This window comes from Lepidochelys kempii, chromosome 6 (genome assembly GCF_965140265.1).
Source record: "Lepidochelys kempii isolate rLepKem1 chromosome 6, rLepKem1.hap2, whole genome shotgun sequence".
Lineage (NCBI taxonomy): Eukaryota > Metazoa > Chordata > Testudines > Cheloniidae > Lepidochelys > Lepidochelys kempii.
The window spans coordinates 91,474,661-91,502,657 of NC_133261.1; the positions used below are offsets into that span (position 1 = coordinate 91,474,661).

Genomic DNA, 27,997 nt, shown 5'->3' on the forward strand with positions numbered 1-27,997 from the left:
AAGTCCTGCTTTCTGTTTGCCTCTCTGCACCCTTCTCAGAGTTCTGGGTGAAGGAGTGAAGGACACAAAACTGAGAGCACAAGAAGGTTGATGACCCTTTGTATGTGTTTGGCGAAGGAGCCAGCCCCGGCCGCACCTCCTAGATGTGCGTGACGGTGAAGATAAAGAGCAAGATGAAGCTCAGTGGGTGCCTAGATGTGTGTGAGGACTCATTGCAGCCTCCTTTCTCTGCTCATTGTCTGGCTCTCACACGTAGGTGCGATATAGTCTCTTCAGCAGTTCCATGTGTTTCTCAACTCTTCCCTCCCCCTCTTTCCCCGTTTTCAACCAGTAGGAATGAGAAGTGGGAGATCTGGAACAGCCACCCTTAAGGTCTCGCCTCCAAGTCCCGCCGCCCCCCAAAACGGAGCGCTGATGTGGTGGAGAGGCTGGAACACGATGCAACTCCTTCCTGCCCTGGCGGAGATGTGGATAATGCAGAAGAGGGGGTGAGGCAGGGAGCCTGGCAATTCCACCCTCTTCGCCTTCCGTTCTCTCTGGGCGGAGAAGAGGGCGATGCACGGGGAGAGCCGTGTGCGCGTGTCTCACGCTGTGTAGCTGACTCCCCAGACCCCCTCTGATCTACAGCGCGCGGCGGCGTGTATGCAGGATGCAGCCGGCTCCTCCATTCCCCCCAGCTGCCTCGCTGGGATGCACAGAGTGAGGAGGAGGAGGAGGTATGTGTCATACCATGTAGCCACTGCCCCCCACCTCCCGGATGTAGGGAGCGGAGAAGAGGCGTTTATGTGTAGCTGATCCGCCCTTCCCGGGTGTGCAGGGCGAAGGAGGGCCGCGGGGGGTGGGGGGAGTGCAGCACGCGCTCGCTCCCGGGGGCGCGGGGGGAAGGTCACTGTCTCTGTAGAGCTGCTCCCACCCCCGGCCTGCGCTCTCCTCTTCTCCACCCTCCCTGACGTCTGGAGCTGGCAGCCCGGCCGGTTCCGCATTCCCGACCCCTCCCCGCAGCCCAGGGGCCGCTATATAACCGGGGCTGATGCAACCCACCCAGCCGCCCGCCACAGCTTGTGGGAGGGACGCACCGGGGCAGCGACGGGGGGCGGCGGCTGTGGTGGTGGCGGTGGCTGCTGGCCAGGCGCCCCGGGGGCGGCAGCTGCTCCGGCTCCTCCCGGGACCAGACTCGGCAGGACGGGCCTGGGGACAGGGGCAGAGCGCCGGAGCCAGGCGGCAGCGGAGGGGCTGAGCGTGCAGCCTGTCTCCGGCTCCTGCAGCCAGGCCCCGGGGGCACCTCGGCCGCCTTCTCCCTCTGCACGGTGGGTCTGGGTGGAGCGGGGAGAGGGGGGGAAAGCTCGGTGCGGGGGGGGGCAGCTCGGTGCGGGGCCGGGAGCGGGATCTGGGGAGTTTTAGCACTGGGCAGAACAGGGATCGAGACGTGGGGGGTCGGGAAGCCCTGGGCTCCCTCCCGGGGGTAGCCGCTAGGACTGCCCGGCCGGGACCCGGGAGAGGAACAGGCTAGCTGCAGAGCCCGGCCCGGAACCTGCACCGGCCGGGGTCATGGGGAAGCGTCGTGGGCTCTGCCCCCCCCCATCCTTGGAGAGGGGGGCCATGCTGCCTGTTGCCCCCGGGCTGCGCTGTGCTCTGGGGTCTGCCGTGCTGCCCCGGTCCCGCAACGCACGAGGACGCTCAGGAGTCCAGGGTCCGCGTCCCTCCCCGTGGCCAGAGCAGGGCGGCTGCGTGTCCCCCTATTGACCCCAGGGACCGCCTGCCCCCTGCCCGCCATGCCCCCGGAATGTGCGCTGGCCCTGGGAGCTGCTGAGCCGGGTCCGGCCTCTTCTCACCCCCCTGCTCCCGCCCACGAACGCGCCTAGGGGGCTGCTGGGCAAGGAGCGCAGACTTTCTCTTTTGGAAGGGAAGCTCAGCCTACAGTTTAGGCAAAGCCTGGCCCCTATCCCTGTCCTGCGCTGGTTGGTGTGAAGAGACCCTGGAGTGCATAGGGCCTGGTGCCAGGTACCAAACGCTTTTATTTCTGTGAAGCCAGCGGTGTGTTCGGGGCTTTACAAGGCCTTGCCCTCAGCAGTTTGCAGTCCAGCTAGACAAGGGAAGGGAAACAACAAAAGAGAGATGAAGCGTGGGTCACTCATGGGTGCTGGAACGATTTGTATATGGGGCTGCTGAGAGCCATTGAACCACACTTTAAACTCTGTATATAATGGAAACCTGCTGCAGCCCCTGGCTTGAAGTGAACCCGTAGTGCCAGCACCTATCACCTGGGGTTTTGGGTGCTAGGACTTTATGCATGTCTGGGTGTCCTCACTGCTTCTGGTAGGTTAAGGAGGATGGGCTGATAGGGTAGGGCTAAGGCTAACAGACCTTCTTAAAATGCAAAGACAGAAGCCTCCTGTAGGGCTAGCTCCAGAGCCTGTTGTCTACTGTGTCTACGAGCAACATTTTCCTCTTAGGTGCACCTGGACATTCTGTTCGCCTTCTGTGCAAGGAACGCTCACTGATGTCCTGGCATCTAGATACTGCACAGATGGGTACATCAAAAGGCAAAAGGGTATGCCTACACTAGACCCATGACATTGCTGTAGCTTGGGCTCATGGGGCTACAAATTGCAGTGGAGATGTTCAGGCTTGGGCTGGAGCTCAGGCTCTGAAACCCTACACCGGGGGTGGGTTTTAGGGCCCAGGCCACAGGCTGAACCTAAATAGCTCTATGCTGCAATTTTTAGGCCTGTAGCCAGAGTCAGTTGACCCAAGCTCTGAGACTCAGTTCTGTAGCGTTCTTTAATGCAGTGTAGACGGACCCAAATGAGACCTGCACACGCATGGAGAGCAGAGTGAAGGTTCACAAATGCAGTATTTTGCCCTAACTCTAGCCATCTGTTTTGGTTAATGCCTGGTTTTGATGGGTTCTGGTAATGCAACTCATTTCAGTTTGGTGCCACAGTGGGGAGTGGGTTTTAGCATCTCTGCAGATTTTTGTTTTCTAATTCACCTGTCCACACAGTGAATGTGTGGGTTAAGAATAAGAGAATCTGAATTCCAGGAGGCCCAGTTTAGTTTTGTTACAAGAAAAGTTTCAATGTGTTCTGCTACCCCATGAGTGTACTTCCTCCTACTTGCTCTCTATGCCCTGGAAAGGCAGGGAGCCCCTAGAGATTTCCTCTGCTCTCTCAGTCCCAAGTCCACTTTAATAGCCAGGCATAGAATTGAATGGAAGTCACATTCTTTTGTGCTTTCTGCTCCAGAAGGCATTCTTCTATTTCAGTGGTAGCGAAATAGCTTTGAGAGCAAATTGGGGGAAAGGGAGAAATATTGAGACAAGAGACACACACACACACACACACACACACACACATAATGTTTCCATTTTCCTTTAATGAAGGCCCTGTGGAGGTGTATTTGAAAACACAGGGTCTCCTATGCCTTCAAGGAGGGTGAGAACACTCTCTTGGCTGATTCCAGGGCCATATGCAGTGTTTGGTGGGCCAATGAAATGGGGCCTGGCTCATTCTTTTGCTTGTCTTGGCAGCCTGCTTCATGGCTTGTATTACCAGCTCTGGAACGCAACCACTGCCAAACTCTGTGTGTGTGTTTGTGTCCGCGCGCATGTGCACGATCTCTGAGAGCACAGAAGAGACAAATGCTTCAGCAACTCAGACTTGGAATTTTTAGCATGTTTCTTGAAACTTGCATGAAAATTTCTATCTGGAGGCCTTTGCCAGAAGCCTGCCTCGGGAATTTGCTAGTTATTCTTACATGGGGCTTTCTGGGAATGCTACTTGTTTGAGAGCAAATTCTTAGTCTAACTCCCACTAACTAAAAGAGAAATCCCCATTTATAGGGTGGGGAGGTGTGGTGCAGGGGCTGCAGTCCAAATCAGCCCTGTTCAGAGCAGCAATTGGCTGTCCCAGGTTTACTTGCAGTGTAATAGCCATGTCAGTCCCAGGATGTTAGACAAGGTGGGTGAGGTAATATCTTTTGAAAGTTGGTCCAATAAACTATATCACCTTACTCACCTTGTTTATTTGGGGATTTAACAGAATCCTAAGAAATGAAGTGCAAACTGCTGTCTCTTTCTGTGGCTTGTCAGCCTTGTGCCCTTAAAGCCCCTATGGATGTATCTGCACCTTTCTCACAATCTAGTATTCCCCTTCTTGCAGTGCTTTTGAGGACCTGTGTTGTGGTGCCCACTAAAGAGGAGTAAATAGGACCTCCCCATCCCTCAGTTTTGCTAACTAGCCAATGTCAGAATGGGCAGCTTTTGAGCACTGTACAATTGTTCCTCTCACCTCCTTACTCCCCCATACTCTGGGCTGAGTTCGCTGCTCCTGCTGCACTCCAGTGGCTGGATATCCAGAAGAGTTCAGTTTGGTGCTAAGTTCTTTTGAGATTCTGGCCATTAGCGTAACCATGGGAGGTGTGCAGGGTGTTGAGTACTTTTGGAAAATCTGGCCTCAGATCTGCTGTCCTGGAAAGTGAGACCTGCAGTGCACAGCACTGGCCACTGTGTTCGGCTACATGATTCCTCCTTTGGCACTAGAGCAGCTCGAAGAAGAAGAAGGGGGTGTGGAGTTCTATCTATCACTGACTGGTCTAATGGATTTCCCAGTTGCCTTTAGTGTTCAGAATATTGATCCAAACATCAAAGGACAGTTAACCTGTGGCCAGACAACCAAAGGGTATGAATGGGCTTGTCTGCTGAGCAGGGTTAGTATAAACTGACTAGTCCTGGTCATTATTTGGATGGGAGACTTTTAAGGAACACTCCAGGGTTGCAGGAAGTGTTTTGAAGAATATGTACAGGGCATTCTCCCCTCCGAGTCAGTGCTGACCCTAGGTCCCCAGTGCAGTGCTAGATGGTGCTGTGCTGCTGGAAGTGCCAGCCTTTCTGATGAAATGTCTTTTTAAAAATAAACTCCAGTTCTGACCACTTGTGGTCGTTGAATGTTCCAGGGGATTTTTCACAAGAGTCAGGTTGTTAGCCTCAGTGTCCAGACCTAATTCCAGCTGAGATCATTACACTTTCCCTCCCTAAATTCCTGCAGCTGTTTCAGTTGGAAATAAGATCGTTCTTATCTTCATGTCCTAAACTACTTGTAGCTCTGCATTGTGGTGTTAAACATATGTCCTGTTCCACTCCAGAGATGATGATGATTTGTATGTGGTAGAGCCTAGGAGCCCTAGTCACTGACCAGAACCCTGTAGTGCTAGACACTGTACAAACACAAAACAGAAAGACAGCCCCTGCCCCAAAGAGCTCACAAGCTAACTAGATGGCTGCGTAACAATGGGGGAAGGGTGTGATCTTGATGTATAGTTTGTTTAGTAGTTTAAAGCTTGGGAATCATTGGGATGGAAGGTGCTAGAGAAATAGGAGGAACAAGAGCAGATTGTTTGTCTAATGGCAATTAAGGTTTTACTTTCAGATTACTACAAGTGATGGACATGGTAGGGAAAGATCCTTGGGGTGGGGGGAGGGAGGCAGGCAAAGAGGAGCCCTATGATATGATCTGTATCCAGAGCAAGGGATGCCACATGAAGGGGACTGATAACTACCAAGTTAGAAAGCAGTAGGGATGGTTACTCTGGGAGGGATTGTGCATTTGGAGGGCTCTAATGCAGCTATCCTGAGCAGTAGTTGGGGGGTTTAGTGTTGGACTGGGAATGTCTGACAGGTGGAAGGCTGAGGGGTCACTCCCAAAGGATGGCTGCTCCAGTGCGCTCTGATGATGGCTGAGCTTTACTTCTGTGGATTTGTAACAAATGTTCTCTTTTAAAAGGTTTTGTTTGCAGCAGCATTAGAGATAATATTCCCAAGTGCAGCTCAGGGGTGCGGGAACAATTTGTATAGTGTGGGTGCTGAGAGCCATTGAACCAAACTGTAAACCCTGTATATAATGGAAACCACTTCAAGTCAGAGGGTGCTGCAGCACCCCCACACCCCTAGTTCCAGCACCTACTGCACCCCAAGAGGCTGAGCTGGGCAGCATGGCCAAGTGGTGCCGCTTTCTGCTGAGGGGTGGAACTGGGAAATAGCACTCTCTCTGCTGGGGAGTCTGTCTCTGATAGGGAAGAGGGCAGCTGGGCTCTCTCTCATGGTTTGAGGGCAGCCAGTGGATCTCTCTCACTCACAGATTTGGGATGGGAGGTAGACAGCAAGGCTGTTTGGGCTTTTTATGAAGGCTTTACTAGAGCACAAATCCAACCAAAGGCGGAGCTGTCTCTCTGTGAGACTCTTGTGGTATTTCTGCCATCTGTGTGAAAATAAACAGAAGTTCAAGGCAGAGCCAGACCCTTCCCACACCGGAAACGGGCTCTGGCTTCTATCTCCTGGGGAGCATTCCCTGCCACAGTCATCAGGGCCTTAGGGGTCTATTCCTTGGGGCCCAAGGATTTTGGAACAAGGCATTGCAGGGATGGGTGTTTATAAAGTCTGCTGCATATGACTATTCACATCATATCCTCTTGCAAAGGCATCTGGGTGGGTGTCTCTGGGAAGGGCATTGATGTTGCTTCTTAAGTCAGCACAGATCCAGTGTCTGACTCAAGGAGTTGCTTTCCTGACTCCAGCTGGAAAGTCTATTGCGCTTATAGGTAACTCGTGCAATATTAGGCATACAGAGGCTGCCATATTGCAGCAGGGTCCTGGTTCAGCTAACCTGGCAGTCTGTCTCTGACAGTGACTTATATAGCGCTTATACTATATCCTTGGTAGAGAGAAGGGGGTTATTTCCTGAGCTGTCCCAGCTGGTGACTACCCTGAGAGCCCAGAGTGCCTTTTCAGTTTTGTCTCAGCTGATGTCACTGCAGCTGATTTCTTTGATGCACTAAACATACTTGACTCCTTTGCATCAGGAAGATCCACTGATTTAATACAGAGCACACAAAAGTTGAGTGGCTTCCATTAAAGTTAGCATTTGCCAGTACCTAGCACGCTGTTGTCTGAGAGGATAGGATACAACTGCAGGTCTTGGTGACTTCTGTGGTCTGGTTACTGGCAAATAATTTAATAATGATCACTGTCTGTCCTTTTTACCAGTTTAGACTTTAGCCCTTTCAATGGCATTCTTCTGAGCAATCATTACCCTGCAGTCTGGAAGAGATCTAAGGGTTAAAATTATTGCTTTTTAAAGTAATATGCCTTCTTGTGCTTGTCTTGCAGGAATGGGTAAATAATAGCGGGCCTTCTATAAACCATTTATTTGAAATATAGAATATACTGCATTCATGACGAATAAAGTGAGGAACAGTTGCATGGGAATATCAGATAACCGAAGGAAAACTCTATTGCGTGCTAAGGCATTCGGCATATTGAAAGCTTAGTTTTTGCTTAATTTCTACAAATTAATAACATTTAACATAGCAATTCCCTGTGGCCTGTCCTTGATGGGTTGGGAAGGCTTGTGTGCTCCTGTGACCCTAAAAGCTATGCCATTGGGAGTTTTCACTCCCTGGCAGGATCACCCAAGCAGATTGGTCAAAGAGTAGGGACCAGATGAAAAGGAATCCACTGGTCCTCCAGATTGGGGATTGAGTGATAAGCCAACAATTTATCGTTGTAAAAAAAGAAAGGGGGGGGAGGGGAGTTGAGTTGAGTTATGGAAACACAACAAGGTAGCCATTCAGACAAACAATGTGCCAAAATAATGGACTCTGTATCGGCAGAAATGATAAGGGAAGCCTTCAGGAACCCAAAGATTCTGACGGGTTCTTTACTGAAGGTAAAACAAACTAGAAAAGTAGGTTTCTGCAACATTTGAACAATGGGTTCAACAACAACCAAAGTAACGCAAACAACCAAACAGACAGACAAATATAATCTCAAAATCTGTGGTTTAAGCAATGGCCTGGAGCTGACAAAACACTTAAAAGTTAAAATATAGCCCTTATATGTTCAGGGAGACAAGATTGGTGCCACTCAGAGGGAACAACGTTAATTATGACTTCCAAAGCAGAAAAATTGCTTATAGACAGGGTGCCCATTAGCAGCTGATTGCTCTGAGCAAGGCTTCAAACATGATACGTGAAAATGTCAGTTACTCAGTGTTACCAACAGACAACTATGATGACAAGATCAAAGATCAGTTCTCTAATTGCCTACAAACTCCAGTTGACAACATTCCCAAGCATGACATGTGCTTGTTAATGAGGACTTCAAGGCCAGGGTTGGAGATGACAGCAACAGAGTTGTGAGAGTGATGGGCAGACATGGGTTGCCAGAATCCAAACGGTGAAAGATTGGTAAAACCGTGCCTGGTAGCAGGGATCATAATTGGTGGAACACTGTTCCTCCACAAATATATCCACAAGGTAATATGGAATTCCCCAGCTGGAGTTACCAGGAACAAGGTTGACTATCTGTGTATTGGAAGGTAGTTTAGATCTACTCATTAGGATGTATGAGCATACAGAGGAGCTAGTTAGTATCTGAAGTCACTACAATTTGTGTGGCAACACTGAAGATCTAATTTTTCTATACTTTCATCTTTCTCTTGCTCTTAATATATTTATAGAACCTCTTCTTACTGTCTTTTATGTCCCTTGCTAGGTATAACTCATTTTGTGCCTTAGCTTTTTTATTTTGTTCCTAGACAATATTTTTTTGTATTCATCCATAGCAATTTGTCCATGTTTCCACTTTTTGTAGAATTCCTTTTTGATATTCACATTAATGAGCTCCTGATGGAACCATTTTGACCTCTTACTACCTTTCTATCTTTCTTTTGCATCGGGATAGCTTGCTGTTGTGTCTTTAATATTGTCTCTTAAACTGCCCTGCACTCTCCTGAACTCCTTTTTCCCTTAGATTTTCTTCCCAGGAGAGGTTGCCTACTAGTTTTCTTTAGAAACCGTGTCGAGGAAATGTCTAACTTGTAGGTACATATAGAAATCCCCAAAAAGGTCGTGTGCCCTGGAAAAAGTCTCCAAAGGTCAACTGTCCTTTGGCAGCCCACATTTTTGAAATTAGTGTCTTTCTAACCTGGAGGGACAGTATTCAGGAAGTCATTGAGAATTTTGGGATGGTACCAGGGTACCTGACTGCACTTTTCAAAGTGGTGCCTAGGACAGGACATTGTCTGATCTCTTGAGGGAACAAAGTGTTGCAGCCGTAAATCAGGCTAGAAAGAATAAAAGGAGAGTGATACGCTGCTTCACTGGTCTGCTGTGTGTGGGGTATTGTTTTGAATTTCTGTACAATGTAGCCAGTTCCAGACATATGGAATTTAGAGCTGTCCAGTGATAAAATTTCCCGGTGTGGAGGTTACTATCTTATTTTGTTTTCTGTCTTTGGATCCTCAACCAAGCCAGCTGATAATCTGTCTCTTCTCAGGCCATGAAAAATTACTACATATTTTCTCTCTAGTTCTCTCTCTTTTTTTGTTTTTTTTGTTTTTATCAAGTAGGTAAGAGTACTGGAAAAACATCCATTTTTATCAAGTAGCATCAGCCCAACAAGACTATTCATTAGTTGAGATTCTGCATCTTTTATTTCTTCATTTTCTCCTTTCCAAACGAAAATGTCCTAGTCTCTGAGGTCATTTTGTATTGAACACTCCCTTCCCCAGTGCCTTACCTTTTTCTTTCTGCTCTCTGTTCCTGTGGAGTTGATGGCCAAAGCTGAGTGCTGGATTCGTGGTAAGGACACACCCTGATTTACAATAATGCCCTTATCAGGTTTCCCATACTACTTTCTGTTCCTAGACATTGTCGCTTTTGTTACTGTTGCTGTGTGGTGAGCAGATGCCCTTCTGTGAACTGCTCACTGTGACCTCTCTCATTAGAGGTTGCCACTAGTTCAGAGCCCATTAGAGAGCAGAAAGATTTAAAATTGTTCTTTCCAATGTGAGCTACATTATCACCTGCCACCATGCTGCCCATTTCCCTAGTGGTATTGGTATTGCACTCCGCCAACTGCCTAGGCTGGCTTCATATAACTAGCTTTAAAACTATTGCTAGGCTGTGCAGAATGGGACCCTCTAACTCTCCTTGTTTAGCTGGTCCTCCTTTCTCCCAGCTCTCTGGATAACAGGACAACTCAAAGTGCATTGCCCCACATTCTCCTGCACTGTGTACATGGTTCTGGGTACACTCTCCCTTGCTGAGGCAGTGTGGGATAAAAGCCCAGACTTTCCCAGAGTACATTGATGCAAACCCAGGTAGGCAGAGTCATGAGTGCATGGACTAACTTGGTGACATGGTTGTGTTGTGAAAAAAGCTGCTGCATGGACACAACTGAACCATGTATGTTGTAACTGGGTCATTTGCGAGTGTCAGCCTTGTTACACCAACACAGATGTAGTTACGGTGAGGGCACTCAGCTGTTCTCTGTGCACTCAGTTGGTCTCACAGCCCCATTCACTCTTCCATGGGCTTCCTGCTTCTCATCTAATTAAATAACTTTTTATTCTTTTTCATAGCTTGGCTACTTCTTATTCTCCAGCTTGTAACTGACCTGCCAGAGTTTGCCCCAGTCTATTTGCCTCACTTGGCCTGGATTTCTTCCTTCCCCTCTCTTTTTGTATTTGTTTTTGGCCAAAATAAACTCTTGTACCTGTGGATTTTTCCTTCCCTTTTCCCTTCCTTTTATTTGTTCTGGAGGATGGATCCCATCTGTGATTCTAAGTTAGTCTTATGCAGCCTCCATGCTGATTCTGTGGTCTCTAAGTTCCTATCATTTTCCTTTATCTTCACTCATGCAAAGTTCCCCTGCTTGAATTTCAGTTTCAGACCTGGCTGTAAGTCTGATCGTCTGGAGAGGATGTTGGAGCCAATGCACATTATGGTAATTGTTGATGGCTCCACCGTACTTCCTGCACCAACGCCTGAAAATTATTCAGAACTATGTTTAGAGTAGTCTCTGATCTTGTCAGATCCAGAACAAGATGTTTCAAGAAGCAGTCATTCATAGTATCAAGAAATTGTTTCTCCAGACAACATCCTGAAGGGACCATTGATCAGTTGGCATCTAAGTAGCTGAAGTTGCCCCTTATCACTCTTGTAGTACTTTGTTGCCCCTGTCTGATTTCTCTCCCCATCCTGATCTGCAGGTATGTCCCTCCTACTAGAGGTAATTTCTTTTGACCTAGGGATTTTATCCACCTGGGTTCTGCCTGATGCTCCCCCTCTTGTAGGCATTCTCTCTCAAGGAGACTGTGGAATCCTGTGTGGGCAACACTGTGGTGGCTCCCCAGCCTCTCTAACCAAACCTAACTTTTCTCTGTCATTTATAGTCAGGATTTGCAATATCCCACCGCGTCTTACTTGTGAGCTTAGAATCATAGAATCATAGAATATCAGGGTTGGAAGGGACCCCAGAAGGTCATCTAGTCCAACCCCCTGCTCGAAGCAGGACCAATTCCCAGTTAAATCATCCCAGCCAGGGCTTTGTCAAGCCTGACCTTAAAAACCTCTAAGGAAGGAGATTCTACCACGTCCCTAGGTAACGCATTCCAGTGTTTCACCACCCTCTTAGTGAAAAAGTTTTTCCTAATATCCAATCTAAACCTCCCCCACTGCAACTTGAGACCATTACTCCTCGTTCTGTCATCTGCTACCATTGAGAACAGTCTAGAGCCATCCTCTTTGGAACCCCCTTTCAGGTAGTTGAAAGCAGCTATCAAATCCCCCCTCATTCTTCTCTTCTGCAGGCTAAACAATCCCAGCTCCCTCAGCCTCTCCTCATAACTTCATGCACTGGTACATATAGTTGTTCTTGTGCCTCTTTTCGTTCACTGCCTTCCTCCCCTACAGCCTTCCCTGGGAGCAACTGTAGTTACCAACTGATACTGGTGTCTCCAGAGCTCTTTATCTGAAGCTCTTTCCTTTCTACTCTAGTCTCCCTGGAATATGCACGATTACTGTTCAGTCAGTGTGTTTAATCCGCTCAATGCGGCCACAGAGCTGGGGAGTGGGAGGTCCCATGGCATTGTTGGGCCTGCTCCCCTACTTGGCAGTGTAACCCTCTGCAGACATCTGTCAGATGTGGTCATGACTGAGCTCTTATGGGAGGACTCTCAAACATTGGGAGATTTCGTGTCCTTGCTGCTCTCCTGCTGGGACTTGTGTCTATCACCAATTACAATGTGCAAGGAGTGTTAAAGCTGGGGAATGGTTCCTCTTCCTCAAATAACTTTGCCTGTTGTAGAGAACAGGGGAGTACGATGGCCCCGTTGGAGTTTGTGTGCTGGGAGGGTGGGATGAGATGCAGTGCTTCTGCCACAGGCTCAAATTGCAGTATCGGAGCAGAGGCCTGGGGGAATTGGCTCCTCATTGCTCTGAGACTGTACGTGTCTCTTCACCCCCTCAGTGGCACCAGAAAGATGTGGGTAGGGATCCCTCATAGCAGATTAGGTGAGGTTGCCCTGGCACATGGTATTCCAGAGGTTTGGGAGTGAGGGCAGAAAGGGAGAGAGCAGCTGCTTCCCTTGGTTCATACCCTGTTGGGTTTTGGAGTAAGCTGTGCTTGCTCCCACTTGTGGGACTCTCTGACTAAATCCCTATAATGGCCTGTGTCTCGATCTCTCCCTAGAGCAAGAAGCTGCTTGCCCTGCTATGATGCCAGGGCAGATTCCGGATCCATCCCTGACAGCTGGCGCTCTGCCTGGGCTTGGCCCCTTGTCAGGACTCCCGGGCACCACCCTGACGGTGGAAGAGCTGAAGTACGCTGACATCCGCAACATTGGGGCTATGATCTCTCCACTGCATTTCTTGGAGGTGAAACTTGGGAAGAGGCCCCAGCCTGTGAAAAGTGAGGTGAGTTCTGGGGGAATTCCCCAAGCCCTGCCTCCCTCTGGGGGGCTGCTCTGAAGGCACTGTAGACTGATGTCTTCTCTATCCATGGATGGTAGCAGGACAAGCTTTCCCCTCTCATGCTACCTCCGCCTCGCCTCTCCTCCCTACCCCCTGGACAATTCCATTCTGATAGGCTGTTCAGTCACTGGTCTGTCTGCCAGGATGGCCCCAAAAGTTTTTAATGAGTTAAGCATGCTGAAAACTGGACTGAGACAACCCCCTTCACCTCCTGTCACTCTGGCCTGGGGTGGGTGCGAACCACTGACCCAGCAGTGAAAGGCTCTGTATCCCAGTCCAGCTCTCCAGATCTCATGATACTCTGGCTCAGAGGAGAGAGGCCTTGGTCACCCACCCACTTTACAACTTGAGGAGCCAGTCAGGAACTGAAGCCATGTGGCCCTTTGTCCATCGAGCTGTTATGGAAATCTCTTCATTTGCTGAGAGAATGAGCCTTTGGTCACATGGGGGTTGGCACTCGGGCTCCTTGCTCCCTGGATGGCAAGAGCATAGAGTGGTGGTTAGAGAGAGGCGACACATAACTTTTCTCTACAGTTCCCCCCCCCCCGCCCACTCCCTCCTGGCTTGTGGTTGGAGCTGCGCCTCTAGCTTGCTGGCTAGGGAGGGGGCATGCCGCAACATAGCTATTGGGAAGAGAAGGCTATTTGAACAATACATATTCATAGATTCCAAGGGCAGAAGATACCACTGTGATTATCTTGTCAGACCTCCTGTAATACACAGCCATAGAGCTTCCCAAAGTAATTACTAGAGCAGGCCTTTTAGAAAAACATCCAATCTTGACTCAAAAATGGCCAGTGGAAAATCCACCATGACCCTTGGTAAGTTGTTCCAATGGTTAATTAGTCTGTTAAAAATTTACTCTTGATATGAAAATTTGTCTGGCTTCAGTTTCCAGTTAGTGGATCATGTTATACCTTTTCTCTACTAGACTGAAGAGCCCATTATTAGATATTTGTTCCTCATGTAGATACTTATGGTCTGTAACCAAGTCACCCCCTTAACCTTCTCTTTATTAAGCTAAATAGAGTAAGCACCTTGAGACCATCACTAAAAGGCATGTTTTCTAATTCTTTAATCATTCTCATGATGCTTCCCTGAACTCTCTCCAATTTATCAACGTCTTTCTTGAATTGTGAACAGCACAACTGGACACAATATTCCAGTTGCACCAGTGCCAAATACAGCAATAAAATAACCTCTCCTACTCCTACTCGATATTCCCCCTGTTTATACATCCAAGGATTGTATTCGCCATTTGGGCCATAGCATCACACTGAGAGCTGATAGTCAGCTGAGTATCCACCATGACCCCCAAGTCTTTTTCAGAGTCATGGCTTCCCAGGATAGTCCCCCACTTAGTAAGTATGGCCTACGTTCTTTGTTCCTAGATGTATACATTTCCATTTAGCTATATTAAAATGGATATTATTTGCTTGAGCCCAGCTTACCAAGCAATTCAGATAGCTCTGTATCAGTGACCTGTTCTATTCATTATTTACCACTCCCCCAATTTTTGTTTCATTTGCACACTTTATCAGTGACTATTTTATGTTTAACATTTTCATCAATGACCTGGAAGTAATTTAATGTAGGGCCAAAACCAAATCTCCGCCGTACCCTACCGGAAACACTCCCATTCTATGATAATTTAATTGCGTTTTACGATTACATTTTGAGACCTATCTGTTAGCGAGATGTTCATCCATGTAAGGTATGCTATATTAATTTTATGCCTCTCATTTTTAATTAAAATGTCATTTGGTACCAAGTGAAATGCCTTACATATGCTTAAAGGTAGTAGTATTGACGTAACATACTTATCAGCCAAACTTGTAATCTCATTTAAAAAAAATCAAGTTAGTTTGACAGGAACTATCTTCCATTAACCTATGTTGATTGGAATTAATTATGTTACTGTCCTTTAATTCTTTATTAATTGAGTCCTGTATCTGCCACTCTGTTGTTTTGTCCAGAATTGATATCAGACTGATAGGCCTGTAATTACCTGGGTCATCTTGTTTATGCTTTTTAAATATTGGCACAACATGAGCTTTCTTCCAGTCTTCTGGAACATCTCCAGTGTTCCAAGACTTATTGATAGTTAACATTAATGGTCCAGAAAGTTCTTCATCTAGCTCTTTTTAAAACTCTTGGATGCAAGTTTAATTGAACCTACTGGTTTTAAAATATCTAACTTTAGTAGCAGCTGTTTAACAGCCTTCTGAGATAACACTTTTTCTACTCCACTGCTATCATATGATATGACTACATACTCTGTTTCTTTTTCAAATACAGAACAAAAATATTTATTGAGCACCGCTGCCTCTTCTGCATTATTATTAATGCTACCATTTCCATCTAGTAATGGACCAATACCATTGTTAAATTTCTTTTTGTTCCTAATGTACTTTAAAAACTCCTTCTTATTGCCCTTAACTCTGCTACCCATAGATGTCTCCTTGGGTCCCTTTGTTTCCCTTATCAATGTTCTATAATTCTTAGCTTCTGATTTACATTCATTACTATCAACTTCCCCTTTCCTCCATTTGTTATATATTATGCTTTTTTATACCTTGTACCGTGGTGTACAACGTTGAAATTACACTGTGAGCAGTTGAAGTCACTTGCACCAAGATTTCCATATATGGCTACTGATTGTGTTAACCTACTTGACATACCTTAGAGATGATTTTTTTTTTCACAGGTTCTGAGCAATTGCAGCTCCCAGTGACTTCAAATTGGAGCTTCAAGTGCTCAGGGACTGTGAATATCAGGCCCAAGATACAACAAGCTGTGAAATCAGTGAAAGTGTTGGTCTCTTTCAGAAGCACCAAAAGATCAAATAACAACCCCCCTTGCCATGTTCAGTTGATACTGTATGGAAAGGTTCCAGGCTCACCCAAGGTTTGTGCATTTATTCAAAATTCCATAGGCTGGCAAGCCAGGGGTAGGAGGCGGGGGACAGAGAGAGCTTGGACCAACCGCTTTCAAGCAGTGGTCCTGTACTAAATCAGTATGGGTGCTGCCAAAGCATCACTCCAGCTGCATGTTTGCAATGCCACTGAAATTTGATCCAGCTGTACAGAGGGGCGACTGGGCCAATTCTGAGTAAATAGGGTTGTGGTCCGGTGCACTGGGTTGCAACCACATTGAAATTTGGTCGAGACGTCCCTTGGTCCAGACACAGAGGACGATCAGGCCAAATGATGTTAGAGCCTGGTGCACAGAGATTCTGTTGCTGTACATCAGACTGCAGGGGAATCTGCTGTGATATTTGTCTCCTGGTAGCACCAGCTCATGCACTATGTGGGTAAGAGGGGGGAAACTCCCTGGCTGAGGGAGACCTGGGCTCCCTGTTGAAGGAGGGAGGATGAGCGAGAACAGAGCCCCTGTTTTGGGGTGGGAGGGGGGCAATAACCAGAATTTGCCCCCCTCTCAAGGAATATGTGAATTTGTACCACTGGTTTCAAGCACTCCTGCACTGTGATTGGCTGCTGAAAGTTCTGAGCTGCGTGGAGGTGTCAGTATGTAGGGAAGGAGGAGCGGCAACACTGTAGGGTAGGGAGCCTATGTCTTCAGGCCAGTGGGATTAAACATCTCCCCTATTATATCACGTCAGGGTTCAGAACCCCTAACTTGTCACCTACAAATGTCTCTGAGATGGTTAGCAGGTGAAGCTCACTGGACATGGAATTCTCCCTGGAGTGGTGTTGGTGTTTGGGATGTGATCTCTAATCCCTCGGGCATGAGTATCACACAAGCAGTACTTAAGTATGCACAGCAGAGAGGCTTTTTCTCTTCTTTGCCCTCCCAAATATAGATTACTGTTCATGGCTGGACTCCTGATTTTTTCAATTGCTCTGAGGGCTTTTCCTGCTAAAGGATTCCAAATTAATTGTATACACTACATAGAAGGACCAATTCACTCACCATTGCAACATTGTCCCCCTGTGCAGTGTAATACAGCAGCTGATTAACAGCTACACAGCAATATTGTGCGCCAGGCCAGGAAATCAGGAAACTTGCAGATCTCCCTGAAATTGCAGGAGGCTTTTAGAGATGCAGGTTGCAGTTAGTTGAAGTTTGTCCAGTGTGCCATGGCTAACTCTTGAGAGGTGCCATGGATGTGTTCTGAAGACTTTTTATTTCCTCTATCAGCTGAGCAGCAGTGAGCTCCAGCATAAACCTAACACATGCAGAAAATGTAACTTGTCCCATGGTTAGCTGCATCAAGCTGCAGCACTCCTTAGAGGCCGGGCAGACCACAATGAACTGCCCTTGCCCCCCAGCACTCTACACATTCTGCCAGTGAAATTCAAGGTCCTGGCCCTTCTCTTTCATGCCTTGCCATCAGCTGTCCTGTCTTTCTGTGTGCCCTGATATATCAGCTGTATCTGACAGTCCCTAGGGGAGATCTTACCAGGTGCTCTCAGTGGAGGACCCTGGCCTTGGAATCTGCTGTTGCTGGAGATCAGAGTAAGTCCTTGCCAGGGTCTCCTGGCTGGCAGGCACTGAACACAAATGATACCTGCTGTGGAAAGGAACTAGCTGCCCCTGGGCTTCTGCTCCCCTTTCCCCCAGCTGCTTCCAGTGCCATCGTCCAGTTGGAAAAGCAGGTCCATAGCTTTCCCCATCCCTGGTCATCTGGCTGTTTCTGCTACCGCTGGCTCCCTCAATGGCCTTAGGCACCTCTCTTAACCTCTTTGTGGCTCTGCTTTCTCATCTGTACAGTGGGGGTCATGCTGTACTCCTCTCCCTGGGCCAGTGGGGTTCTGTGAGACTATTCCATTAATGTGACTCACTCAACAGCAGGGAGTCCTCTAGCCAGCTTTTGGATGCTCTTTGCATGTCTTGTTCACTGTGTCTGTGGTGGGAGGGGGCAGAGGAGATGCATTCTGCCCTGCTCTGCTCTAACATAGAGCAAGTATTGAAAGAGTTTCCTTAGAGCTGTAAGTCAGCAAACACCATGCAACAAACAAGGGGCAATCCAAATGGCACATGCCAGAACCCAGGTGCACTGCTGTAACATGTTCATCAGCCACACTAGTCCTAAAGGCAGCAAGCTGAGGATAGGAAATGAAGCTGTTCAAAGCGGAGGTTTTGCAGCTGCAGCCTGGCAAAGCCAAAACTGCATATCCCAGGAGTGGCCAAAGAGCAGCCTACGCACTTGTTACAATGCAGCCCACAGCTGCCTCCAGCTCTATGGGAGGTGCAGCTCAGACACTACAGATATCTGCATACCTGGCTGGAAGGGCAGGGTCTCCCCTGGCACTGGGATGAATAGACTGCTTCCTAAACCTTACTCAAAGGAGCAGCCCTACCTGAGGTGTGTCAGTACTTCCTAGGAATCTGGAAAGCTCAACATGGAGGTGGGAAGGCACTTGGATTGGCTGCACGGGGGTGTTAGAAACAGTCACTGCTGGGCTCTGGAAATTTTCCTCTCCAAACCAGAGCAGGGATCTCCCTAGACCAAAGCCCTTCTCCTGAGGCCACTGTCCGTGGGGAAATTCATGTTGGTCGTAATCTGCACTGTGAAGAAGGCAACTCCAGCCTCTTCCTGAATTAGAGAGAATGGGAGGACCTTTAAATATGAAATAAAACCCTTCAGCCCCTCTCCTCACAGGGAGTCTCTTCTCCTCTTCCCCCCCCGCCCCCGCCCACTGTGTTTGGTTTAACCCTTGAGCTACTTTAAATTCTTTCTGTATGATAACCCAGTGCCCCCTCTAGAGCCTCCTATGTATAGATTTTACTGAGCTTTAGAAACATGAATGAAGTCTCGACCCCTGGCCGAGGAGGACAGTGTAGATGTCCCCATTTTATTAATGGGAAAACACAGGGCATCCTCCTGTGTCAAGCTGTGGCACAAGAAGTGGACCTGCTTCAGTGTCCCCTTGGAATCCACCTGTGCAAAGGAATAGTGTGTCTGCAGCACACTGAAATCCTTCTAGTTCTGTAAAATGCCACTGTCTGCAGATCCCTCATAGTAAAAACAGCTCCTCTCAAACCCCTCAAGGGTTACTCACAGCACCTCTTCAGTCCCATTCCCACATCACTCACCATGACGTGAGTCATTAACTGCTCTGTCCCAGCTCCTGTGGCCCCTGTTGGAGGCCTGGAGAGTGGGGGCCTCATACCTTAGCATCCCAAGACCCACATTTATCCCACAAGCCTTCTCCTGGAGTTCCAAGTCAGGCGACAGAACTGCTGGTGGCATTCCACATAGCTACCCCTGCTCTGGGATCAAACTCTCCCTTGTTTTGGGCTCGGCTTCTCTTAACCGGGGTAGTTCTTCCTCCTCCTTCACAGAGGCCTCTGCAAGTGCTCTTCTTTAACTCAGCTGGGGTTCCCCAGCTTTGGCCAGTCCTCCCAATCAACCTCTTGCTCTTGCCAGTGGCTCTCTGTACTAACTTTGCTTTGCGCTCCTCTCCTGTGGCTGTTCTCTGGATCTCCCTTTCCTCTTCAGGAGTCCCACCTGCCCTTCTCTGTCAGTGCACTCAGACCTCTCTCCCTTCTAGGGCCCTGGTGCCACCTTTTAAGTCCAATTTGAGTCAGCTGACTTGACATAGGTGCACTTTTTCCCCTCTTAAAAGGGCTAGTGTCACCCTATTAACAGGCAGAAAGAGGGCAAGTGACTAGCCTGAGGCCACAGCGTCTGTGAAGAAATCACAACGAGACCCCAGGAGTCCCAGTTCCCACTCTTGCTGTCCCTGCTAAGCCACATGCCCAGAGCTTCTGTAACCTTTCTAAGAGACATGACCCTTCTCTGTACTATGTTATCTGAATTGTTAGGATAGATGGGATAGTTTGACTGATCAGTGAGATGAGGACAGGGGAGGGATCATTCACTCCCTTTTCTGTGCCTGAACTGGCCAAAGCAGACCACAAAAATGTGTCAATCAACTGAGAATCATGGACAGCAAGTGTTGTCCCACCAATGGTATTGCTCCCTATTGCTGCCACAACTAACCATCTGTTTTGCAGCAAACATGGGGGAATGTTTTTGCATGTTAAAAAGCAAGTGGGCTGAGATGAGTGGGGAGTTGAAAGTACATGTCTCCTCTTCTCTGTGCTCTTTCTTGCACTCAGCAGGCTGCTTTTAATAGCTCCTCTTGGCTCAAAGACTAACTTGGAGACAAATCAGTAGCTGGTGGAAGCTATGCTCATGAGAGTGGAATGGTGATTACACTGACCTCCAAAACGCTGCTTAATTTTTGCAGAGATTTGTTAAGAGTTGCTTTTGCCCTTAACTCTGAAATTCTTACTCTTTCAAGAATCCAAAAGGAAGAATCTGTGGGCTACTGGAACTATTGGCAAAGTGAGAGGTCAAAAGCCTCTTTCCATTCACCACCTTGCAAATGTTAGAAACACAAGATTTTAACTGTATATAGAAAGACTTGGCAACCTTAATTACATTAAAGTGTACTGTGAGATTTAAATCTATTTCTGGGCTGTTCTCCCCTGGCCTGACACCTTACACTGTCACTTGCACTTCTGCAAAGCGAGTGTAAAACATTTCTCAGTCTGATTTGATGCCCTCTTTGCACAGGGGTGAAAGACATGCAGAACAGGGGAGAGTTGGCTCCTCTGTGGATATTTTAATGGAAAGTGCTATTATTGAAACTGGCCTTGTTTAATATTTTTATTCTCAGACAAAATACTTCCCTAAACTGGAAGTAGGAATGTAAGTGTATTAGCTATTTTGGGGGTGGAGGACCTTGAAGAGAACTCTGTAACTGTCTCAAATGTTGGGAAGTCAATGTCTTGGTTACCCTTAAAACCCAAACATAAGAGATGCCCAATGAATGTCATCCAGTCACCTTAACTCTGACCCATCCCTGTGTCCATCCCGTCTCACTTGTGTGTTACATGGAGACATTTTGGTTAAAGGGGTGTGGAGTTTATAAAGTTGGCAACTTGTACGGTTTCCCTAGGTAGGAGACCAGGAGCCTTGGAGCATGTGGGTTTGGTTTCATAGATATGTCTGTGGTACTCAGTTGGTTAACCCAACATTGCACTGCTGGTGGATAAACTACCAAACGTTCCCTCTAGCTCATAAGAGGTTCCTAACCTTAGGCACAGTAGCTACATGTCACTGCTGAGCTTCATAGAACAACAACGTTTAAAACACCCTGTACTTGGCGGGAATTGTCCTTAGTGTGGTCCATTTTGGCTTAGAGATGTACAAATCTGTCTTGTCAATGACTGCAGTTGGCCATAGAGAAGGCAGGAGTAGTTTGCTGAAGTGATGACAAGATGTGCCATTGCAGCATTTAAACAGAAGTGCGTGGTCAAGTCATGCAGTAAATGAGAGGCAGTTTAGTTTGATAATTTCTCAGAGTCCCTGATGTGATGGAGATGGGGAGTATATGTGGCTAAGGGCATGTCTACTCTGCAGTCATGGGGATGATTGCAGCATGTGTAGACATACTTGAGCTAGGTTTGATCTACCTAGCTCAGGTACCAACAGCAGTAAAGCCATGGCAGCATGGGCTTCAGCTTGGGCTGTACAAGCCTGCCAAGGAACATGGGTACTTACTTGGGCAGCTAGTCCCTGGTGCTGCGTCTTCACTGCTATTGGTACCCAAGCTAGGTAGATTAAAACATAGCTTGCATATTTTTACATGTGCTGCATTCACCCCTCCAGCTGGAGTGTAGACAGATCGTAAGACTGGTTCCTGGTTTTCGTTGTTGTCATAAATATAAAGGGAAGGGTTGTCATAAATATAAAGGGATTTTAAAATCCCTCCTGGCCTGAGGAAAAATCCTCTTACCTGTAAAGGGTTAAGAAGCTAAAGGTAACCTCGGTGGCACCTGACCAAAATGACCAATGGGGAGACAAGATACTTTCAAAAGCTGGGAGGAGGGAGAAAAACAAAGGGTCTGTGTCTGTCTGTATAATGCTTTGGCCGGGGACAGAACAGGAATGGAGTCTTAGAACTTAGTAAGTAATCTAGCTAGGTACATGTTAGATTATGATTTCTTTAAATGGCTGAGAAAATAGCTGTGCTGAATAGAATGAATATTCCTGTCTGTGTGTCTTTTTTGTAACTGAAGGTTTTGCCTAGAGGGATTCTCTGTGTTTTGAATCTAATTACCCTGTAAGGTATCTACCCTCCTGATTTTACAGAGGTGATTCCTTTACTTCTATTAAAAGTCTTCTTGTAAGAAAACTGAATGCTTTTTCATTGTTCTAAGATCCAAGAGTTTGGGTCTGTGGTCACCTATGCAAATTGGTGAGGATTTTTACCAAACCTTCCCCAGGAAGTGGGGTGCAAGGGTTGGGAGGATTTTGGGGGGGAAAGACGTGTCCAAACTACGTTTCCCAGTAAACCCAGATAAAGTTTGGTGGTGGCAGTGGAAATCCAAGGGTAAAATAATTTTGTACCTCGGGGAAGTTTTAACCTAAGCTGGTAAAAGTAAGCTTAGGAGGTTTTCATGCAGGTCCCCACATCTGTACCCTAGAGTTCAGAGTGGGGAAGGAACCTTGACAGTTGTGCTGCAGGCATTGACACAGAGGCAGAGTTAAGGCTGTTTGGGTGACTTTCTCTTGCAGTTCCAGATTCCCTGATATATATTTTTTTAAGTGTAACCTGACTGTTGAATTTCCAGGCGTTATAACTCTTGTATCTTTTGAGAAAATTACAATGTTTGCTTAAGGGTAAAAGGCCCACTTCCTCAAAAGGTATTTAGGCACCTGCTTCCATTGATTTCAATGGGAGGTAGCCAGTTAAATACCTTTGAGGATTTGGGTCAGCATCCTTAAGTAATAGATGAATATTTATGAACTGAACTGTACCATAACAAAGGGTTTAGGGTGGGTTTTTTGATGGGTTACTGCCCTAGGTTTTTGAAGTAATGCCCCTGATACTTTGATAGTGGCTTTCTGACTGTGTGATGTAGGGTTAACACAGCAAGTTTGAGTCCATTAGCATAGAACAATGGAGTCATGAAGTAAAATACAGAAACCTCTGTCTTTGCTCAATGCTACAATGGGATCTAGGTATCTTGCTGCACCCTCCCTATACACCATGCTCTGCACTAGGGCCTTTCATTACTCACTACAATTCAAGGAAACAGGCCTGAGGACTCTGAGTCGAGAATGCTGAACATGCTGCATGAGCAGGAAATGAATGGAACCAGTCAGGGAATGGCTCATTCAGGTCTTCATGGCTCTTGGGCCTGGCTAGTTTGATGCTCGTGGAATGACACCACTCCCTTCAGCTGCCCCCAGCCCTTACCAGCTGTCAATGTAGACTTCACACATCTACAGCTGTAGACTGAACTGTCTCTTACATTGAGATCCCTGCTCAGAAGCAGTCTGATCTGATCAAGCCACCCATGTGCTTTGAATAGCCATTAAAGAAAATACTTTCCTTGCAATCCTGTATCTGCCTGTTACAGTATCAGCCCAGGGTTAGGCTAATATAGGGAAGAGAGTAGAAGTCTCTCCTATTGCTCCCCCAACACACACACACACACACTGGGCCACAACATTGCACCAGGGCTGCACTGGACTAATGCACAGACCTCAGCTCTGCAGTATGGCTGGCTTAGTGTAGCAGGGGAACTTTGTAGCATGAGGAGAGGCCCCTCTCTGTGGGGCTGTTCTTGCTTTCAGCCCTGGGAGGGTCAGTGTTGCTCTTGACACATGAGACCACTATGAGTATCTTTACAGGCTCTCTGCTTATACTCCCACACATCTTTGTTGGGGCAGGGGAGTCTGGGCTGTTGCACAAGACCCTTCACAGCGGTTTCTTACATGGATTACACAGTTCTCTGGTGAAATTAGTTTGCCTCATTCTAGAGTCCACATCACAGAAACGGAGTAATTGGTCACAAATGGGAGTGATCGGCAGTCTCTGCTCCAAAGAGCCCAAAACAAGACTAGCAGGTAGAGTTGCAGGGCAGGACTGAGGCGCACTGGGAGCAGTGGGCCAGGAGCGGGAGGGGAGGACAGACCAAAATAGCCAGGGATGCTGCAGGTCAGGACTGAGGAGCATCAGCTGAGCTGTGGGGGGAGGCTTGCACAGCCACTATTGCCAGTGAGACCTGGTGAGGGGGCTGTTGCCAGCTGCATCACTCCCCAGTTACTTGTCTGGCTGTTCTAACGCGGGGCCTGTGTCCTGTTCCAGCTGGACGAGGAAGAGGAGAGGAGGAAAAGGCGCCGTGAGAAAAACAAAGTAGCAGCAGCTCGATGTCGCAACAAGAAGAAGGAAAGGACGGAGTTCCTGCAGCGGGTGAGTACCCCATTCCCTTTCCCCAGCAGGCTTGGTACAGCCTCCCTCTCCAGCTATGCTTCACTGCAATATGCACCCCTCAGTCATCCCCACCGGGAGAGGAAAAGGTGGAATGTACGCCCACTTAGCTCAGTGGTTTGAGCATTGGCCTGCTAAACCCAGGGTTGTGAGCTCAATCCTTGAGGGGGCCATTTAGGGATCTGGGGCAAAAATTGGGGATTGGTCCTGCTTTGAGCAGGGGGTTGGACTAGATGACCTCCTGAGGTCCCTTCCAACCCTGAGATTCTATGATTCTATTAAATAACTCCCAAGGCTATTAAAGGCTCTTCAGCAATCAACCAGCAGGGACTGTTCATTCTGCTGAATCTCATTTCTCGCCCAACTGCAAGGTTCAAAGAGTTCCCTCCTCCAGTCACCACCTCTCCCTGCATCTGGGAGCCCAGCAGCTGCCCTGAGGCCTGGTGCCTGGCAGATATAGTCTCTCATTTGGTAGTTGCATGGGAGAACATAGGGCCACTTTCCCATTTTTCCCCAGCTGGTCCTGCAGGGTAAATGGACCACAGTCTCATGTGTCTGTTACCAGCTAGAGCAGGTAGCTAGCTAAACCCACTCCTGTAGTATGGAGTTTGCTGGGGCAGGAAGGCATCTGACACACTTAGTTCTGGTGTGTGTAATTCTGTGTCCTAGCACTGTGTGCAGCCCTGCACATACTACACATCTCACCCAAATAACCACAAGGGCCCACAAGCCCAAACAGTGCAACACAAACAGGTGCCAAGAAGATACATGGTGAGCACTAGGATAGACTCTAGAGACTTGTCAGCCCCTGACATGTGGTAGTGGAATGCCCACAGTCTGGCCACTTCTCCCAAAGCGTGGAGATTCCTAGTCTGTACACTAAAGGCACATGAAACTCTCTCCCAGAGTGATTCCCGTACAGTACACACGTGTACTCTTCCTCCTACAGTGCCTGGTGCCACCCCAAAGATCTCACACACAGGCTATTGCACTCCTGCCTCCTCAGCAGGGATGCACCCCACATTCCCACACAGTCATGTGCAGTGAGGAGCACCTCTTGGACGTGGGGCTCCTTGCACGAAACACTAGGATCTTTTTAAAGCAAATTCTCTCAGTAAGACAAGCCATAAAGTCTGAACCATAAAAAGATCAGAAATCCTTGTTGCTTCTCTTCTCCCTGAGAAGCTGGGTCTTCCTTAGGTACTGGTTCCTCTTTTCTTCAGGGCAGAAAAATACTTCTAGTGCAAAACATCTTTTCTGTAGTATTCAGTTCAGTTTTATTAGATTGCATATGACGTGTCTTTTGTGAACATGAGAAAAACGTACACAATCTAAAACAGCAACATCCATATAATACATTCAGGTGTTATTCAGAACTCTCTTCTTTGGCATAGTGATAAAAGGGCAAAAATTGACACTGATTTAATTACCACTGGGGATTGAGAAAATACTAAAAACCATTGTCCTTTGAGTTTGTGATAAAGAATTATTTTTTAATACAAAAAAGGTATAATCCAGCGTGTTCTCAGAAGCTGGGATATTCTACAGGCCAAAAGAAAATGAGGTAGATCTTCCAACACTCTAGATTTACAAGGGCAAATCTGAAGATGTGAAGGAACTTTTCTATATCTACCTTTCAAAACAGCAGTTTCTATGGTTTGGAATCTTCGCTGAGTATATGCCTTACGTAAATGCAGATTTCATAACTCTTTCAAATATGGTTCAAAACCATGGGCCGTCTTCAGAGTAGAAAAATCAAAGGGCCAATATAGAATCATGAATCATAGCCAGATCTTCTTGTTGAGGAATATCTATCACGCTGTTTGAGTAGTTGATTGAAAGGTACTGACAATAAGCAAGTAGTAGAAAAACTCAATTTAGCTATACTCAGTTGGAGGGTATCACACCAGGGAAATGAGGAGTACACAGGTTGTTCCTCCATCTCCTGAAGGCAAAGACAGAGCAATCTATAATCTGGAAGAGTACAATTCTTAGACCAAAACTTAAGAAAGCAGTACAAGCTCTGCTGCTTACAGAAAACACCCACCTCAGCATGTAAAAATGAGACAGGGAGGATTAAGTCTCCTCAAAAAAATTATTTTTAACTATCTCTAAGGCCAGAGTTTTCTGTAGTGACTGATGGGGACACGACTTCTGAGTAACTCTGCTGCACAAACTAAGACCTGATATGATTTACACCTGTTAACTATCTCAAAAGCATTGTTGTAGATTTAAGCCATTCCCCCAAGACAGGTGTGTATACCCAATAAAGGTGTGTGCACCTTGCACATGTGAACAGTGCCGATTAATCTTCATCCTACTGGAAACACCAGTCCACTTCGCTTGGCTCATTGGACATTAACCAGGACAAAACATTTAGTAAATGTGTGATAGGGAACAGTCTTGCTCTGGGTCTCAGGGGATGGCCAGGAGGGAAAGTCCCATTTGATCCCAGCACTAGATTCTACTCACCAATAGGAATAAAATCTGATCAGAAGACTTTCATGTGGCTCCCTGTGCTGCATGGCCATCAGTTTCACACTGGGCTGCTGAGCAATATCAAGCAGGGGTAGCTTGCAAACAGACCTTCGATTGGTCGAGGGCAGTTTCTCTCTGTGTATTGTGCATGTAGGAGAGGGAGATTCAATGCTGGGCACTGGGTACCGTAGAGCAAGTTGTTCTTTCCCCGCACCTATGAGCAGACAGATTAAAGCCATGTCTGTGTTTTTGGCCCTGCCAGGAGTCAGAGCGTCTGGAGCTCATGAATGCTGAACTGAAAGCCCAGATAGAGGAGCTGAAGCAGGAGAGGCAGCAGCTGATTCTAATGCTAAACAGACACCGTCCCACTTGCATTGTGCGGACAGACAGCATCAAGACACCAGAGAGTGAAGCCAACCCACTGCTTGAACAACTAGAGAAAAAGTGAAGGTAGCACTGGCCAGGACAAGGAGGAGACAACAAACTGGGGTCTCCAAAAATGTCGCCTATGTAGTGTATGAAGAACTGTGCACCAAGGCCTTGTCCAGCCAGAATCCAGTGGGCTTTCTTGGAGATTACAGGCCAACCAAATAAGGGGAAGGAGAAGATCAAGAACCTGCCATTCATCCCACTCTGAGGCTGAACCTGGAATGGGTCTAGCAGCTGTGGTGAGGGCAACCACTTGCAATACCTCTTTGTGGCCCTTCAGCCAGCTCACCAGCCCCAGGGATCAAGCAAGCAGCCTGCTGCAGGGCATCCTGAAGCTGGATCACATTGAGATATGGGGAGGGGAAGTTGCAACTTCCTCTCTTCCCACACCTACTGGTATGCCCCTGGCCGGGAGTGAAGGCTTGATCCAGGAGGAGAAATGAACATGTGTGGGAGATGGATGGCAGGCAGAGACATGCTGGCTGTATCTCCCAGGTCTGTCCTATCTCCGTCCCTCTGGATCCTGCCACTGCTCCTTGCACACACTCCGGAATGGAATCCGAAACAAAAAATTGCGAACACTTGACACAAGCCCTGCCTCGCGGCTGGGCCTGTCCATGGCACTGGGGCGCAGGCGCCCCACAAGCACACTCAGTATAATGTTTACAGCCCAGCTGTCCCTGTCGGCCGTGCTTTTGAATGCACATTTTTACACTTTTTTATATTTTTTACAAAGTTTTTATACAGCTGTCTCTATACGGATTTATATAATCACTAGATGTGATCCCATAGAAATGTATGTTATAATGGTCCGTTTGTTACAAACGCATATGCCACAGTTATCTCATTGTGTTACTTGTTAGGTAGCGTCTGGCTCCTTTTCCCTCGGCATGTTGGGAAAGGGGCCCATACAGCCCTCCACAATGGCTCCACGACCATCTCCATCCATGTACGTTCTTCGTAATACGCAGTCCTGTATCTTGCAGTAAATGTTACTTTGACTTATTCCCCTGCCTCCTTTG

At 47.5% G+C, this 27,997-nt stretch overlaps 1 protein-coding gene across 2 annotated transcripts; it reads left to right on the forward strand.

The window, feature by feature from the left end:
* The first annotated feature begins 496 nt into the window (after positions 1-496).
* Positions 497-27,980, forward strand: JDP2 (Jun dimerization protein 2). Of its 2 annotated transcripts, none has more exons than XM_073349224.1 (4): positions 497-716; positions 12,530-12,753; positions 23,946-24,050; positions 26,809-27,980. In XM_073349224.1, the coding sequence occupies exons 2-4, from the start codon at positions 12,553-12,555 to the stop codon at positions 26,992-26,994; spliced, it is 492 nt and encodes a 163-aa protein (XP_073205325.1). In that variant the 5' UTR covers positions 497-716; positions 12,530-12,552; the 3' UTR covers positions 26,995-27,980. The 2 variants fall into 2 exon arrangements, with proteins under 2 accessions (XP_073205325.1, XP_073205324.1); XM_073349223.1 differs by lacking the exon at positions 497-716 and adding an exon at positions 994-1,307.
* The last annotated feature ends 17 nt before the right edge of the window (positions 27,981-27,997 follow it).